This window comes from Myotis lucifugus, unplaced genomic scaffold, assembly GCF_000147115.1.
Source record: "Myotis lucifugus unplaced genomic scaffold, Myoluc2.0 scaffold_68, whole genome shotgun sequence".
NCBI lineage: Eukaryota > Metazoa > Chordata > Mammalia > Chiroptera > Vespertilionidae > Myotis > Myotis lucifugus.
The window spans coordinates 5,254,474-5,272,970 of NW_005871116.1; the positions used below are offsets into that span (position 1 = coordinate 5,254,474).

The 18,497-nt window shown below is 43.6% G+C and overlaps 1 protein-coding gene across 1 annotated transcript in view; it reads right to left on the bottom strand.

Annotated features, from left to right (window-relative positions):
• Positions 1-18,497, bottom strand: part of OXCT1 (3-oxoacid CoA-transferase 1) — a 115,348-nt gene that overhangs the window by 94,172 nt on the left and 2,679 nt on the right. The window contains 5 exon segments of the mRNA XM_006110040.3: positions 6-79; positions 82-109; positions 5,702-5,837; positions 12,510-12,600; positions 12,954-13,062. Of these exon segments, the coding sequence (XP_006110102.1) occupies positions 6-79; positions 82-109; positions 5,702-5,837; positions 12,510-12,600; positions 12,954-13,062 (438 nt within the window).

Below are 18,497 nucleotides of genomic sequence, written 5' to 3' on the forward strand. Positions count from 1 at the left end.
TGTACTTGATCGGGGCCCCCTCCTTCTTGCACAGCGGTCCCATAGCCTGTGCTGGTGTAAAAGGCAGGAACTCCAGCGCGCCGGCACGAATCCTCTCTGCCAGTGTGCCCTACAGGTGAGCAAGCAACACCCCACAAGGTCAGTACGCATCCCTCTGCATGTGGACACAGAGCATTCAGACACGGTGCCTACTCTCTAAAGCAGCGGTTCTCAACCTGTGGGTCGCGACCCCTTTGGCGGTCGAATGACCCTTTCACAGGGGTTGCCTAAGACCATCCTGCATATCAGATATTTACATTACGATTCATAACAGTAGCAACATTACAGTTATGAAGTAGCAACGAAAATAATTTTATGGTTGGGTCACAACATGAGGAACTGTATTTAAAGGGCCAGAAGGTTGAGAACCACTGCAAAGGATTACTATTCCAAGCGGTACCTAGCATGGTAAGTTGGTATATTTCACTAACAACTTATACTAAGAGATTAATTTAAAACAATTACTGCCTCTCTAGAGAACAACCTTTCTATTCTATTTTTTTCTTTTTTATGTATTTTTTTTCTTTGATTTTTAGAGAGAGAGGAGGGGAGAGGAAGAGAGCAAAATATCGATGTGAGAGCAACATCAATGGGTTGCCTCCTATACCAATGATGGCAAACCTTTTGAGCTCGGTGTGCCAGCATTTTGAAAAACCCTATGCTGTATCACATATAGAAATTTTTTTATATTTGCAACCATAGTAAAACAAAGATGTATATTTTTATATTTATTTTATATATTTAAATGCCATTTAACAAAGAAAAATCAACCAAAAAAATGAGTTCACGTGTCATCTCTGACACGCATGTCATAGGTTTGCCATCACTGTCCTATACACACCCCAGTGGGGACTGAACCTGCTACCCAGGCATGTGTCCTGACAGGGAATCAAACCAGCAACCTTTCAGTGCACGGGACAATACCCAACCAACTGAGCCACGCCAGCCAGGGCAGCCTCTCTATTCCTAATCCACAACATATAACTGCTTATTCGCATAATCACGCTTTCACCTTCCACGTTGCCTGCTGGCTTCAACAACATGTTCAACATCAGTCTATTTGTACTATTTTTAAATGAGTTTTCAAATCTGACACATGTAACTTCAACTATATATATTAAAAATCACAAAAATAAGTTCTGGGTTTTACTGTGTGCTATATGCAGGTATGGCCTGAATCTTATCATCAGTAATAATAAACGATTATTGTAGAATAAAATAAAATGTTCAAATTTATCTAGAATGTATTCTAAACCATTCTCGTAAGTATTTGATCTACAATATTATCTAACTAAGGAAAAATCCAAAGTACAACATATAGGTAAAATGGTTTTTATTTTTATTTTTTTAATATACTTTTTATTGTTGATAGTATTACAGATATCACCCTTTTTCCCCACTTTACTCCCTCCTCCCAAGCCCTTATCACCCGCCCCCCATGTTTTCAGCACGCTATTGCCCGTGTCCATGGGCTATGCCTGTAGGTATATAAGTTCTTTGGTTTATCTCTTCTTGTCCCCCCAACCCCACATCAAGGTATGTCAGTCTATTCCATGCCTCTCTGCTTCAGGACTTATTCTGTAAATTGTTTTTTAAAAGCCAAGAGTCCTTCAAATTTTGTTTCAAAGGACAAACAGCTGTAGGCAAAGTTTCTTTGTATCTTTCATTGGTCACCTTCATTTCCCAGCTCCCTCCCACCTCCAACTGCCTTTCCACCGAGTCTGCCAGAAGGCAACAAACTCCAACAGCACATTCCAACACCCTCTCCACCACTGAGGGCTGTGGTTATGGTCCAGCTACATCCTGGTCACGCTGGACAGCTAAATGGCTAATCAGTAGTAAGAATGAGGTTAGGTATTAATGGCAGGGTGTTAATATTGTCCCAACCTGAAACCAATGTTCTACTTTAACTGGGACCTAAACTCAAAGAAGGAACTAATGACTAGCATTTGAAACACTGAGGCATTCAAGCACGTGGGATGTTCTGGGGAAGGGGGTCCTTGGGGCTTCCCTGAAAATATGTATAGATAAAACACTGTTCTACCCTATCCAAAGGATGAGATGACTCTACTCTGTGTTCCGGGTATTTTAAGTTACCAACGTGCACAAAAATTCAATCCTCAAACCAGCCCTAGGTTAGAATGTGTTTTATGTCCACCCACCCTAAATACTTCACTCCTTCTGTGTCCCACTAAGCAAGAGCCTGGAAACAGAATATTTCTGCAGGCAGGAGTTCTGCAGAAACCACCAAGCCCCACATCCACCCCAAAGGGAGCCCTGATCCCCAACTCTTCATCTACACTCCCTCCTGACTCTCAGGCCACCAAACAAGTTGCCACTACATTGAGGAGGGAGACCCTGACCTCTTCAACTTAAAGAAAGAATGTAAAGGAAATATTAAGGAAGCTTTTCAGACCAAGATAGTAGCGTAGGCAAATATGCCTGTACTCACAGCCTCCCACAACCACATCAAAATTACAACTAAAATACAGAACAACCTAGAACCACCAGAGAGCTGGCTGAATGGAAGCCCTACAACTAGAAAAGTAAAGAAGAAAGCACACTGAGACTGGTAGGAGGTGGGGAAGCACGAAATGGGCTGGTACAGCACCCACGTGTGACGCTTTTTTAATCGGGAGGAAGACTGTCTCTGCAGAGGCCACCAGGAGGAGCAAGGGGTCCAAGCCCCACACCAGACCCCCAGCCCAGGGTCCCAGAGCTGGGAAAAGAAGTCCCTGCAGGCAGTAAGAACTATGAGCTGTAAAAACCAGTGTGGATTGGGGCTCAGTGACACAGAGGCTGCTGGAGACTCAACTGCCCCTCTTAAAAGGCCAGCACCACAAACTGAACTTACAAAGTCCTGCTTCTTCTGAGCTCCAGCACCAGGGTGAAGCTCTGAGGAACACAGACACATATGAGGAGGAACTGGATTGTCTGGCATAGGGGCAGGAACTTGGGGGTGGCTTTCTACCAGACAGAGGTGCTCACAGGGATCACTGTTCCTATGCTGGGACCTCCCTGGTCACAGGGCTGACTGTCAGCTTCTGTTTGCTCCACCTTGTTGATTCCCTGAGTCCCCGCCTCATTCAATTTACAACCCCACCCAAGCTGTTGCATATGAATGACCTGTCCTTGCTCAGGCTAAAATCTCTCAAACAAGCTGCAGATGGGTCTGGAAGCCCCAAACCTATCAATAAAAGACCTAAGACTTGGTACAGCACCAGCCTGCCTTGCTTCACAGTTGGGCCTCATGTGAGCACTTCCAAACCTGATACAAAGAGGAGGAATCTGCAGATCTCTCTGTAGCTCCTGCTGAGTGGCCCCAGGCAGTGGCTGACTTTACTCTTCCCTGGAGACCCAAGAGCCAGTGTACCCAGTGGTCAGTGTCAGACCATAACAGATTATAACTCTACACATCCACAAACAACACACTCAAGGGGCAGACTCAGTGAGCACCAAAGCCCCATTGAAGTAAGTCCTGCTCCATAAGGGTGTCTCCTGCACAGCAGCTCTCCCACTGTAGTCGCAGCTGGTCCTCACAGCCAATTGGCCTGGAGGTCAATTCCTCCTAGTGACACCAACAGCAATCAAGGCTCAACTACAACAAAACTGTGCACACAGCCCACAATTGGGTGCACCTAGAGTATCCATCCCAAGTGAATGGGGAGTCTGAGCCCCTGGGTCCTATAGGACACCTACTACACGAGGCCACTCTATCAACTCAAGGACACATAGCAGCTCTACTCAATACATAGAAACAAACAAAGAGAAGCAGCCAAAATGCGGAGACAAAGAAACATGTCACAAATGAAAGAAACTGAAGAAAGTAAACTACTGAATATAGAGTTCAAAACCACAGTTATAAGGTTACTCAAAAATCTTTAGAAACCTCCAAGGGTCTTAGTGAGACCTTCGAGGATCTTAGTGAGAATGCCAAAAAAATGGAAAAGGACCATTCAGAAATTAAGTATACACTGACTGAAATAAAGAATACTATACAGGAATTCAACAGTAGACTAGAGGATCCTGAGAATCAAATCAACGATTTGAAATATGAGGAAGCAAAAAACACCCAACCAGGGAAGCAAAAAGAAATAAGAATCCAAAAATATAAAGATATTGTAAGGAGCCTCTGGGACAACTTCAAGGGTACCAACATCCACATTATGGGGGTGCTAGAAGAAGAGAGTGAGCAAGATATTGAAAACCTATTTGAAGAAATAATGACAGAAAACTTCCCCTACCTGGTGAAAGAAACAGACTTACAAGTCCAGGAAGCACAGAGAACCCCAGACAACAGGAACCCAAAGAGAGCCACACCAAGACACATCATAATTAAAATGCCATGGGCTAAAGACAAAAAGAGAATCTTAAAAGCAACAAGAGAAAAGCAGTTAGCTACCTACAAGGGAATGCCCATATGACTGTCAGCTGATTTCTCAACAGAAACTATGCAGGCCAGAAGGGAGTGGCAAGAAATATTCAAAGTGATGAATAGCAAGGACCTACAACCAAGATTACTCTACCCAGCAAAGCTATCATTTAGAATGGAAGGTCAGATAAAGAGCTTCACAGACAAGAAAAAACTAAAGGAGTTCATCACCATCAAACCAGTATTATATGAAACATTAAAAGGTATTCTTTAAGAAGAGGAAGAAGCCCTGACCGGTTTGGCTCAGTAGATAGAGCGTCGGCCTGCAGACTGAAAGGTCCCGGGTTCGATTCCGATCGGGGGCATGTACCTTGGTTGCGGGCACATTCCCAGTGGGAGGTGTGCAGGAGGCAGCTGATCGATGTTTCTCTCTCATCGATGTTTCTAACTCTCTGTCCCTCTCTCTTCCTCTCTGTAAAAAATCAATAAAATATGTTTTTTTAAAAAAAGAGGAAGAAGAAAAAGATAAAAAATATGAACAACAAAATGGCAACAAATACATACCTATCAACAATTGAATCTAAAATCAAAGTAAACAAATAAGAAATCTAATGAACAGAATAAACTGGTGAATAAAATAAAATCAGAGGCATGGAAAAGGAACAGACTGACAATTCTCAGAGGGAAGGGGAGTGGAGAGGCAGAGATTAAACAAAGATATTATATGCATATATGCATTACTTATGGACACAAACAATAGGGTGAAGGCCTGGGGTGGGGCAGGACTCAGGTAGAGGGAGGCTAAGGAGGGGGGAGGAACATATGTAATAATCTCAACAATAAAGATTTTTTTAAAAAAATAGAAATATTAAGGAAGTTCCTCTCCCATGTATATGCCCTCTGACAAAATAAGAAGGAATGGAAAAGATATAGAAGGCTTATTTTCAATAGCTCCAAAAAAATGAAGGCTAAGTTATCTCAACCCATATGAGTTGACCTTTAGGATAACCCTCAAACATTTCAGCAAGTCCTTTTGCATGCTTCCAGTATAATTTACATTCTAGTACCAAACTTTAAAATTTATCCTGTTACCTAGAGATCTTCATCAGAAATACCTCCTTTTTCTGTTGCATAGCAACAGAAAATATTAGATTCCAGCAATCAACAGGTGGGACCTACGAAATAGCATTCTCTCTGCCTTACCGGTCTTGCACAAGACATTTCTAGGGAGAAAAAGATACATTTTAAAACAAGTTAGTATTGTAAAAGAAAAGCAGAGTGTCTTCTTACCTGAGGTGTCAGCTCTACCTCTAATTCACCAGATAAGTACTGTCGTTCAAATTCTGCATTTTCTCCCACGTACGAAGAGATCATGCGCTTTATCTGCTTGCTTCGAAGCAAAAGGCCCAAGCCAAAGTTGTCAACCCTGGAAGGAAAATGCAAGCAGCTTACAACCAAAGTGCCATCTGATCGAACACTAATGTCACTTACATTGAAAAACATGAAGTTGTATTAATTTAAAGGAATCCTATCTACCAGGCATTGAACCCACATTCTCTCTCAGTCACCCACCACCCAAAGAGCGCTGCAAGGTGGCTATACTTTTCTTATTTTACAGTTGAGGAAACTGAAGCTCAAAACATTTAAGTGATTTTTTTCCCCAAGATCTTGGGTAGTGACACCAGCCAGTCCTCAAACCCACATCAATCCTACAGTTTGACCCCGCCCCTTCTGTTCTTTTCGCTGCTCCAAAGTGATCCTGGTCAGGAGATGAGCAAGAGATGGACTGGTCCCTGCCCTACACTTCAGACCCAGGCATAAATGCAGTGCCACTGTCCCTAATCTGCTATGGCCTCACAGGAAGGCTCAGATGGAGAAAGTCTTTCTGTCCAAGAACGAGGTCAGGAGCATTCTCATATTTAAAAGACAGAACAGCAGACTCTTGAAATATGGACCCAATTATGAGCAACTATGAATATTTTCCTTGTATCATGGATACAGAGTGAAATGATGAAGACCCACTCCAGAACCCTGGCCCTGGCATGGGAAACAGTGGAAGGGCACAGGTCTGATGATGGATCATTAGTGACATCCACTTGTTTGAAAGGATGCAAGTAGGTAGGTATGGTACTCATATGACAAACCACTGACATTTCTCCTGACCCTTTCTCCCATCTTCACTCCATTCTCCATCCTCACACACACAAGTGGCGGTTCTGCTCAACTGACAATCTCCTAGTTTTCAGAATGGATCGCTTCCAAGCTCCTAACCTCCCCCAGGCAGTTCTGACACCTGAATACTTCAAAGTAATCCAGGTGACAGGTAACTGCCAACCTTCTTCTAGATTTGTTTCCTAGTCCCAGCCTTCCAATACAGAATCTAATAACATTCCCCTTCATGGTTATGACAAATAGCCACATGGTTTATTCTCACTTATTTTAAAAGAAAACTGGAGCCTAAATAATGTTTGCAAGTGTACTTTTGCTATATGCGGAGAATTCCCTGAAGATTAATAATACACTTGTCCACCAGAGGGCCCCAAACACTAAAGAGTCTCTGTGTCTCTTAGAAAATTAGTTCTTGGGCACACTCTCATACACATAATGCTGTGTTTGGTTGGTTTAGTTTTAACCTACTCCTAATTAACACCTCAGCAGGCCCTCACTTAACAATCCTGTTCCCTTAAATTCAGCTCCACCTGCAGCCTGCCCCTTCTCACCCAATGGCAGCACCCCATCCTTAGAGATCTTCAGCACAAACTAAAGGGGTGACCTTTGACTTTCACACGCTATGGGGGCATCCTGACTCTGCCTTCAGAATCTATGCAGAATCTGAGCCTGTCACTCTCCCTCCTCTGTGACCTATACTGTCGCTTCCCTGGACTCTGCAGTGACCTTCCCAGCTGCTACTCCTGGCCCCTAGGATCCTACTCGCCAAATGACAGACAAAAATACAGGCATAAAATAAAATGTCCGGTCATGTCCTGCTCTGCTCAAACCCTGCAACGGTATTCACTTATTCAGAGAAAAAGCAAAGGTCTCTGGAGTGGCTGGGCCCCGTGTGATGGGATGCCCAGTCCTGTCTCAACCTCACTCCTCCTAGGTCCTTCCCACTCTGCCTCTGCTGGCCTCCTTATACTCACATCCTGCCCTGGGTCCTTCACGCTGGCCTGTCTGTGTCTCCAAACTCCTCCCCCAGATCGCTGCATGGCTAACACAGGTCCTCCCCCCCGCCCCACTTCCTTCATGAATCTGGCCAGCTGCCCCTCCATGAGTCCTGCCTGGATCACCCATCTTATACCGAAACCTGCCCTCCACCTTCATGCTCCCAATCCCCCTCGCTCTTGTTCTTCTTCGTGTAGCACTATAACCTTCTAACACACTGGAAACTTACTTATTTTGCTTTGTTTACTACTATTGCCTGCCTCTGCCCATTGGAAGGTTAGGTCCACAAAAGCAGAGAACTTGTCCTGTGTTGTTCATGGCTGCACCGCCAGCACCTGGCTGCATACACAATACACAGAGGGCACTAGAGCCACAACTGTTGAACGACTGGCAAATGAATGACTTGCTTCACTTCCCCCTCCTCCCTGGCTCCTCTCTAATAAAAATGAGAGTCATCAAGTCCTTATGCCGGATATTTTCTGTTTGCCCCCTGCATCCCCCAACCCCACATCCATTGAGCTGCCCTGAGCCCGGGGCTGGCTGACCTGTGTGGACTGAATCCTGGGCCCTGCCCTCTGGTTTCCAGTTGGGGTCAGCCACTGCTGATGGGGTCCAGCCAACGGGAGGCACCATCAGGAGGATGGGGTGAGACAAAAATGATGTCAGGATCTGTATTCCCCTGGCTCACTCCCTGGCTAAGCTGCAGCACCCTGGATAGCCCTCTCCCTAGAGCTTTGTTCCAGGTCCTAACAGCTTCCTCCCCTCCTCCACCAGGCATAGGGCTGCTGAGCTCTGCTGCTTTCCCAGGCTGCTGGTACCCAGGCTGCTGGTACTCAAGCTGCTTTCCAAGTCCTGACCATTCCTCTAAACACAGTCCCTTTGGTAAGCTTTCCTCAGTTACCCAATATGAGCATCCCACTGATATCCTCTGGAGCCCTGTCTAAATTACATCCTAACATAAAATAACCCACGAAGGTGGATGCAACCCACTTGCTTTCTGTAGCATTAAATATCTGACCTCCCTCCCAGCGCACAACTCCACACCATGAACCAGAATACATCGAGTCATTCATTGACCTGGGGATTTTCCTAACCACTTTCCCAAACTCCTTGGGTCTCTGTTTGGCTTTTCAATGCATTACACACTTGAACTTGGCCCTGTCTGGAGATGACCTCTCTGTATTTGTTGATTCTGGCTCTGGAAACCATGTGTATTTGTTGGGTTTGTTTGTTTTTCTTTCCTTTCTTTTTTCTTTACTTTATTTCTGGATTAGGACCTGGCATAGCAACTAAGCAGGTCACAAGATGTTCAGCCAGGCGACTGCCCGCCTGGCGCACAATCAATGTATGCCTCCAAACACGCTGCTAGGCAGCTAAGTGTCTTTCTTGCCTATGATGATACAAAGTGAAAAAGGCAAGACCCTTCCTCACAATATAAGAGAGAAGAGAGACATCCATGATCTTTTGCAAATGAGGAACATACTAATTTTCCTAGAGAAACATATATTAAAGCATTTTGCAGCTTTGTAGTAAAGGTAATTCTGGTGAACTTTCAGAGTGACTCTTGCTTGCCCTTAGCAACCAGCAGCTTACCTACCCAGAAAGAGTTAACCTTTTCCCTGCAGCACAACACACTCAGGTCCCAAACACGTGAGTGATGAAAGAAGTCTAAATCCAAGAATGAGTTAAAGAGATACATTCATGTTCTGCAAATATTTATGAAACTGATTTTCGTTTTCTGAAATCTCATTGAACTGGCTATTCTGGCCAAAATGAAACTCTGATAAGAATGACATTGCAACCATTTACCAAACTACTCCTTGCTTACTTGCATTTTAGACATCCTTAAATCTCATCATACAAGTTATTCTTACTCTGATCATCTCAAGAGTATTAAAAGAAAAAAGTGCTGTCTTCAGACATGAGGTTGATTGATGACATAGTTATATGGGAAACGTGAAATCTTCTGTGAGCTGAGCACACAAGTTCAAGGGCATACCCCAGGGGAATGCTTCTAATCGACCAAGAGGGCCTAGACCTCCCCAGAGACGCAGCTGCCTCAACAAAGAAGAACCGGGAAAGCAACGGAGCCACTGTCTGTCTCCTGGTTCAAAACCAGCAGTGCAGAGCCAGCTGTCTTATTTGCAGAGGCCCTCACAGAACTCCTACCCTGGCTAGGACAGCACTGTACCCAGGTGACGGCACTGAACTCCCAGGCACAGGCACCTCTATCACCAGGTAGAATTTGTTGGTCTCCCACAGGGAAGTGGGGCTGGTCTTGGAGTTGTCTAAAGCCCCACCCTCAAGAAGGGTAATCAGGTAAACAGCCTTGCATAAAGAAAAGGGCAGACTAATACAACACGTCCATTCTCTCCTTGGCGCTGCAATTTAATTGGTTGATACATAGTTTGTTGTGAAACTTTGGGTTCACACAGGCCTGCAATCCATATGTTAAAGTCTTCCAAAAATCAACGGAAGGCACACTGTCAGTTTTTCCTATCTTCCTAATCAATCCACGTCAAACTGATCCCAAAAGAGGGGTTAACTTATCTAGACTAACAGGCGCTGCCCCACAGCCAGATAAGTGGTGCCTCGGGGCAACAGGTCTTCCTGATCATTAAAAACAAATGAAACAAAAGCCATCAGGAGTCCTGCGCTTTGCAAAGATTTCCAAGTCAGGCAGATCTTTCCATAAAAAGAGCCTTTTTCTAAATGAGAAAATAATGATTACTTCTAATTCCAAAGTCTCTCCATTTACCCAACATTTCAAACCATGTCATTGGCTCTCCGATGAAGCAATGCTATCTGACTCAGGTGGCCCAGACAAAGCCCTCACTGCTGCAGACTAAGGGTTTACACCCCCTAATCAGGAGCATCAGTGCCTGTGACGTGCCTTCTGTGTTCCATGAAGTAGGTGATCAGTACCTACTCTGCATGGAGAACTCATGCCTGGCTGGTGTGGGTCAGTGGTTGAGGTCACGTTTCAATACCCAGTCAGGGCACATGCCCATGTTGCGGGCTCCATCCCAGTAGATGGCGTGCAGGAGGCAGCCTATCAATGATTCTCTCTCATCATTGATGTTTCTAACTCTCTCTCCTTCTCCCTTCCTCTCTGAAATCAATAAAAATATATTTTAAAAGAATTCATATATTACACCGGCCTTGTAAGCACTGAGCTATCTGGAAAACCCACAAAGTACTGGTCACCAAAAGTATGTTTAACAAATACAAAGTCAGCTCAAAGGGCACTGGATGTGCTTAAGAAATATCAAGTGACCGTGAATAAATTACTTCCCTATTTACAGATGCGTTCCCTCTGTTACATGAGGGAGCTGAACAGCTGAGCGCTACAACCCTGCCCAGCTCTGACATTCAGTGTCTCTGAGCACACAGTAGGGACAGAAAACTACTCTGAGTAACAGGATCGGCCTGCAATGTGTATCGGAGAGAATAAATACAATTCAGGATACAAAAAAAAGCTAAAAGTTTCCAAAGGAATTCAGAAAGGGGCAAGAGAAGTTTTATACTTGGATAAGGCTTCTTTGAAGATATGTAACTTAAGTCAAATTCTGAAAAATGGGGAAGATGTGGATACACAGAGAAGAGGTGGGAGAACCTTCCAGATGAAAATAATGGCATAAAGAAACGCAGCAAAGGAAAAATGAGCACAAATGTAGGATCAGTTTTGTAACCTAAATAACCTGTGCTATTTGCTCTAAGCTGAATTTGTGATTAATAGGTTATACTGCAAATTCAGTTAATTAAAGAAAAATTGTTTAAGATGTTTAGTCCTTCATGATTGACAGAGAGCTGATGATGATTTGTCATTTTGTATAAAAATAGCTTTTTCCTTTATAACTAAACATACCACCCTAACCGGTTTGGCTCAGTGGATAGAGTGTCAGCCTGCGGATTCAAGGGTCCCAGGTTCGATTCCCGTCAAGGGCAGGTACCTTCGTTGCAGGCACATCCCCAGTAGGGAGTGTACAGGAGGCAGCTGATCGATGTTTTTCTCTCATTGATGTTTCTAATTCTTTATCCCTCTCCCTTCCTCTCTGTAAAAAATCAATAAAATATAACTAAACATACCTTAAGGGCATGTCATTCATTATTAAAATGTTATGGCTTAGTGTTGACCGTTTTGATATGCCATCCTACTGTCTTAAGTGCTGCTGCATATCCTCCTCCTTCCACCAAGACCAGCAACCTTTTTAATGATTAATGATGTTCCTTACATATCACCTAGACTAGAGTAATGGCATAATCCAGTGAAAGGACTTAAAACAGATTGCAAATTGATGTCCACCTTTCCTGATACAACATGCAATAACATACAACATAAAGGAACATCTCATACAACATAACATACAACATAAAGGAATATCTCTAATTTTTAAAATACGGGAGTCAATTTAAAAATATATATTTCAACTTAACAGTATGTTTGAAATTAAAATAAAAGCACATCAGATTAAGATACAAAAATTATGCAAGTATCCTTTACTTATGATTAAGAAGTATGATATCATCCTAGCCATTTTGGCTCAGTGGATAGAGCATTGGCCTTCGGACTGAAGGGTCTCAGGTTCAATTCTTGGCCCCAATCAGGTGCTTGTGGGAGACAACCAATCAATGTGTCTCTCTCACATCGATGTTGCTCTCTGTCTCTCCCCCTCCCTTCCACTCTCTCTAAAAATCAATGGGAAAATATCCTCGGGTGAAGATTAACAACAACAACAACAACAAAAGTATGATACCAAAAGTATGTGAATAGATGGAACCATGACTCCTGAGCTTATTAAACACTATCTTTTGATGTGGGAGCATATTGCTCATTTAAGGGGGAAAACTTTCATTTCATTGATAGACTCTGTGTAAATAACATGGAGAATTGTCATTCCCTTCAAACCAATGGTCTCAAAAGTGCACTCACCCCGCATTGTTGCTGACTGCAGTGAGCCCCTTGACTCCAGTCTTCAGTAAAGCTCCGATGAGGTTCTCTGGAATGCCACACAGCCCGAAGCCTATAAGAAGCCAAAAAGGTCAACCGTTTGTGAAGAGAAATGTGTGTTATTCTCTTTTAGTAAAAAAGACAATCTATAAGCACCTATGTGACCTACTAAGCAAAATGCACAGTATCTCAGCAACTCAATAAATAGACATAAAGCTGATCCCAAATGTTTGACACCAACATACAGCACCAGACATCACTGTCCAGCCCTCAATTCATGAGTATAAAGCCAAGCATGATTTGTGAATATGGCTACACATCATTCTTCTTGCACTTAACTGCGTATGGACTACTGGCCCACTTTATCATTTAACCCTTATGCAGTCAGGGTGTTACCATCGAAAGGAAAACAACACTATTACTCACCACCAACCAGGATCTTTGCACCGTCAGGGATATCTTTGACAGCTTCCACTGGATCTTTGTAAAATTTGGTATGGCGACATGTGCTGGTTGAAAAATAGCAAACACCTCCCTAAAACATTAAAAAAAACATTTTAAGTGAATAATCATTTGGAAATATGTCTTTACTTGCATAGCAATTTATTCAATTTTTATATATACAAGGACAGTTTCACTATGTCCTCTTTGAAAGAGTGGGGCTGTAAGTAATTCATCTTAAGAGTGAATGAAGCCCTAGCCGGTTTGGCTCAGTGGACAGAGCATTGGCCTACGGACTGAAGCATCCCAGGTTCAATTCCAGTCAAGGGCACATGCTGAGGTTGCAGGCTCCATCACCAGTAGGGGGTGTACAGGAGGCAGCTCATCAATGATTCTCATCATTGATGTTTTCTATCGCTCTCTCCCTCTCCCTTCCTCTCTCTGAAATCAATAGAAATTAAAAATAAATACTTGTAAATAAAAAGGAGTGGAAGGGACATACTCTATCCAGATTATGATTGGAGTCCCCCCATGATCTATGTCTTCTATTATACAAGGGACAATGCTGTGATATTTGTGGCCACACAAAAATAGATGGCCCATATACTAGCACTCAAATTCTGAATGGCAAGATCAAGCATCGATTTCTGATAGTAACTTAACCTTCCGTTCAATCCACAAATACTTACTGAGAGCCTACTATAGGCCAACTACTGTGGTATTGACTGCAATCTAGTCAGTATTAAGATATGATTGCCACTCTCAGGGAAGTACAGCATGACCAATACTACCAGATCCAACAATGCTGGGTAACAGAATGCCTCCTAAAGGAACAAGTAAAGAACAGCACACAAAATGACTCAGCCCCTCTGGGCTTGGAGTTCCGCATGCTGTTGAAAAGCAGTAAACGAACACCTGCAAGGGAGGCATGGCTAGAATTACTGTCACCTCGTCAGCTTTCACAATCCATTTTTAACTGTTTCCGTCTTTATACTTCACCCACAATAGGTACAGGACAAATTGGGAAGCCCATATGTTGCACACAATCACTCATCCTCAACATCTCTTTTTAGTTATATCAAAGCTCTCCTTTAGTCTCATCATATACTCAACCTGAATAGAGGAAGGAGAGAGAATGACACCTGACTCCTGACACGTGGCCACCTTAAGTCCACTGCCAATCAGCCTCCCAGACAGACATCCCGGTGGGGGTAAGGTAACAGCATAAAATAGCATTTCTCGGATTCTCTTCAGCCTCTAAAAACTCCTTTTAGAAAAAGTGTCACTTAGTACAAAAGCCTATTTAAGAGAACTTTACTGAAAGTCAAATGAGATTTGCAGAGTTGGAGGTCACACAGATGACTTTTGTCCCTTTAAATTTCAACTGTGGTCAAGGTCAGGCAGGGCATGAGGTAGGCTTGGCACATCACCCAAACACCGGGAGCAAGTGGAGGCAGAGACAGAAAGGGCCTTCTTGTCTTCCTTATCTTCAAGTAGCAAGGAATTTTTTTATTCTGTTTTAAACACACACATACACAAATATATTTTTAATCTTGGAAATTAAAGGTTTGGAGCCTGAATAAATAGGTGAACAGAGCACAAAATAGAGTTGAGGATATCCCCTAGAAACGAGAGAAGAGAAAAATACACAGTTACATAATCCAACCAACTCGTTTTGCAGGTCACGCTTCCAAAGCTTAGGAAGATCTTGTCGAGTCCCCAGCGCTTTTGAAGCAGGACCAGGTTCCAGGTTTGTGCCTTCTAGCACAAGGTCCTTCCACCACCGCAGTTCCCGTGGTCTTTAAAAGTCCTCCATCTTCTTCTACTTCTATTTCACTATTTATACACAACAAACCTTTCTGAGTGTCCTGCTTTCTCGAGAAGAAGTCTGCTGTCAATCTCCAGTGAGGAGTCGGGGCCTTAGCAGGATGAGAGGAAGGAGATGAAAGATTTGTCTGCAGGGGGTGGTATCGCCCTGACTATTTACCCACAGAAAGAAACACGAGTCCTGTGTCGAGGAAGTCAGAAGAAAACTTGTTTCTCCTGAGAACCAGAGAGCTCTTCAGATTCACGCAGCATAGACTGGGCAGGGCCTCCAATCACTTCTTTCAGCGGATAATTATGCCTTCATGCCAGTCAGAAATCATGGAGGAGCTGGGCCCACACCCCAGAAAGTTCCTCAGAAGTACTTTATTTTAATTTTTTAATCATTTTTTTCTTATTTTCAGAGAGGAAGGGAAAGAGAGAGAGAGATAAACATCGAGTATGAGAGAGAGAGAATCATTAATCAGCTGCCTCCAGCAGGCCCCACACTGGGGATCAAGCCCACAACCCAGGTATGTGCCCTGACCCGGTGGGGATTGAACCATGACCTCCTGGCTCATAGGTCAATGCTCAACCTCTGAGTCATGCCGGCCGGACCCTCAAAAGTATTTTAGAAAAGACCCAAGAGTTTCACATTTACCCCGATAACCAAGAGTTTAAAAGCAATAAAAGTGACTCATGTTTCCAGGGACTGTGAGGAGAGCTCAGAACAATGAAGACTCTACAGGCACTCAAATTTGTTTTTTTCATTTTTCATACATTCAGTTGACAGCATTTGTTGCCATTTAATCCACGTGTTATGCTGACATTTGATATCTGATGGTTGAGAAACCAATGGTGTGGCATAATGGGCCACACTCCCCATCTCCAAGTCAAGGGAGTACTGCCAACACCTTCTAAGATTAGGCGGGGGCGGGAGGGGGGGGGGGTGCCTCTAATAATATGCTGCTCTCACACTGACCTCTACCTTCTAATATATTCTTAATACCAAAACAGTGATATGAAAAGACCCAAGCACCATCTGCTAAATAAACAAAGAACCTTTGAGTTTGCATAAGTTACCTAAAAGAATGAAGAATAATGAATTGTTCAGCTTTAATATCTATTTATTGTGAGATAACCCCCCCCCCTCAAGTCCTTCTTTATGTTCCCATAATGTATTTCATTTTGCTTTTCCACTCTCTTACCTTCGGCAAATTTCCATGTTATTATTACTACTATTTCTGCTAATACTGTTGGGGGAGCTAAATAATAATGACTCAGCACTGAAGTGTAAGAAATAATCAAAACTCTTACAGTGAAACATTTTTATATTTCATCCATTTCTCCTTAAGATAAATCTTGTCTACAAAGACCCTTTGCCCTCTACATCACATTTTTACACTTGAACTTTGAGGTTTGATTCCACTGTTGAACCTAAATGTTATCACATGACTTCCCAATCCAGAATCTTTTTCCTCTAACCACTTCTGCCATATTTCTTGCCCCTAAATTTCTCTTTTTCCTGCCACTCAGTACTCCAGAACTTAATGAAAATGCACTTCATTTGGGAAGACCTTTCAGGGAAAATCCAAAAAGCACACTGCTTTTTCATTTTAAAATACATTTTATCTTAATGATATGGAACTATACACCCAGCTATTTACCTTGTCACCTTCCAGTTGGAGTGCGGGAAACGAGTTAAGTCGGCTCGCGTGAATTGCGCGTACTCCGCGGGAGCCGTCTTAAAACTCGGTTCATATAGATTTGCGGTGGAGTGCGGGAAACGTGTAAACTCGGGCCGATTGTAACTGCGTATTACCAAATATTTGTTTGTAATCCACCCTTTTGGTGGATGGAACAAAACCAAAAGACAGAGCCATCTTATATTTTGGCGGGAAATTCACCCGCACTCCAAGTGTTAAATAAGTCAGGACATAGGAACATTGATACTGCCCACTTCAGTATCAAAGTTTGATTAACAGAAGCAGGGAAGAGAGGCCACATGGAGAGGTGAGGAGAGCCCTGTTAGAAGGAACAGGCAGTAACACGCAGGGATACACACACCCACAGACCTGCAAGGATGAGGATAGCCATTGCCAAAGGAGGAGCTGATGTGTGCTGACATGCTTTAGCTGTGCAGGGGCGGGAAAATAATTTTCCTTCTACCCTTTTAAGGTTCTTCTGACTGCTCTGATCATCAAATTGACATGAGACAGGAGAAAATGATCAAATTTATCATGTACATATGGGGGTTCCACTAGAATATGGGATCCAAGGAGAAATTGGGCAGCTGAGGCTGACATGCTATATCTTGAGCTAAAGAGAAGGAATAGTGGGGGGTGAGGGGGCATCAAAGAGCAAGAAGGCAATTCACATGGAGACGGAAAAGCATATATTTGGTAAGTAAATGTTTGCTGGGCCATCTTTAAACAGTGAGACCCACAGAGGACATTGGCCAAACAGGCCTTGCCGCGTTCCCGTCTGTCACACACTAGCTCACATTCTAGCTCTGTCTGATGTCTCCCTTCCGGGAGCAGGTCCTCGATCTAAAGTCTTTCAGGCAGTTAGCGGGGAGGCCAAAGGTTTCCTCTGAGTCCTTCCTTAAAAATAACCAGCTTCAAATAATCAATATCCCAAAAAAGGCATATATGGGGTGGCAAGCTCTCCTTCCTCTCAGCTGTCCAGCCCGAAGCCAGTGTGCCCAAGGCGGAATGTTCATCTTAAACAAAACACCGCCAAGTCCGCACTTATGACAGGTGCTCACAGGGAGTCACCAACACCAGGCAGGCGCTCACAAGGAGTCACCAACACCAGGCAATTCTCCCAGCAGTGGCAGCCTTGGCGTTCGAGAGGACACCCATGTTCTCTTCCAATGCAGGTGCGATGCCCAACACTCGGAAGGAGCACAGACGGAGGGATGCTTTGCGCCTGTTGCACCAGGAAGCCGGAGGGGCTGTCCAGGAGCTACCTCATTGATGCGGGAGGGAATCCAGGAAGGAGCAGCTGCATGCATCAAGGTCAGAGAAGGGAAAGGGGCCCATGGGGAGAGGCTAGAAGAGCAGGCTGGAGATGGAGAGGCAGATTGAGGCAGGTTGTTCAAGGCCTTAAAGACCACATTAAAGAGTTTCAACTTCCTCCTTCCATGAGGAAAGAACAGCAAAGCTTTTGAAGCAGACAGATGTCACAGCTCTCATATGAAAATCTACATTGGGGATGTGGCAGGGGAACTCATTGTCTCCTTCATCCATCCGCTTTTTCAAAAATACCTACTTTGTATCGAATATAGTAAATACTGGGGACAGTGCTTTAAAGAAAATGCCATACAAGCATACCAGTAGTCCCTGCTCTGATGAAACTTGCACACTAGCAAGGCTAAAAGTCACTAAATAATTACACATAATTACAAAATTAGTACATGTGACACCAGTGATCAACTAGGCAGTGGTTCTCAACCTTCTGGCCTTTTAAATGCAGTTCCTCATGTGGTGACCCCCAACCATAAAATTATTTTCGTTGCTACTTCATAACTGTAATTTTGCTACTGTTATGAATCGTAATGTAAATATCTGATATGCAGGATGGTCTTAGACGACCCCTGTGAAAGGGTCGCTCGACCCCCAAAGGGGTCGCAACCCACAGGTTGAGAACCGCTGAACTAGAGGTAGAGAAAGGAGAGAATGTTTTCAAGCTTACACACTGGATTGACACTGGTCTGTTAACCAT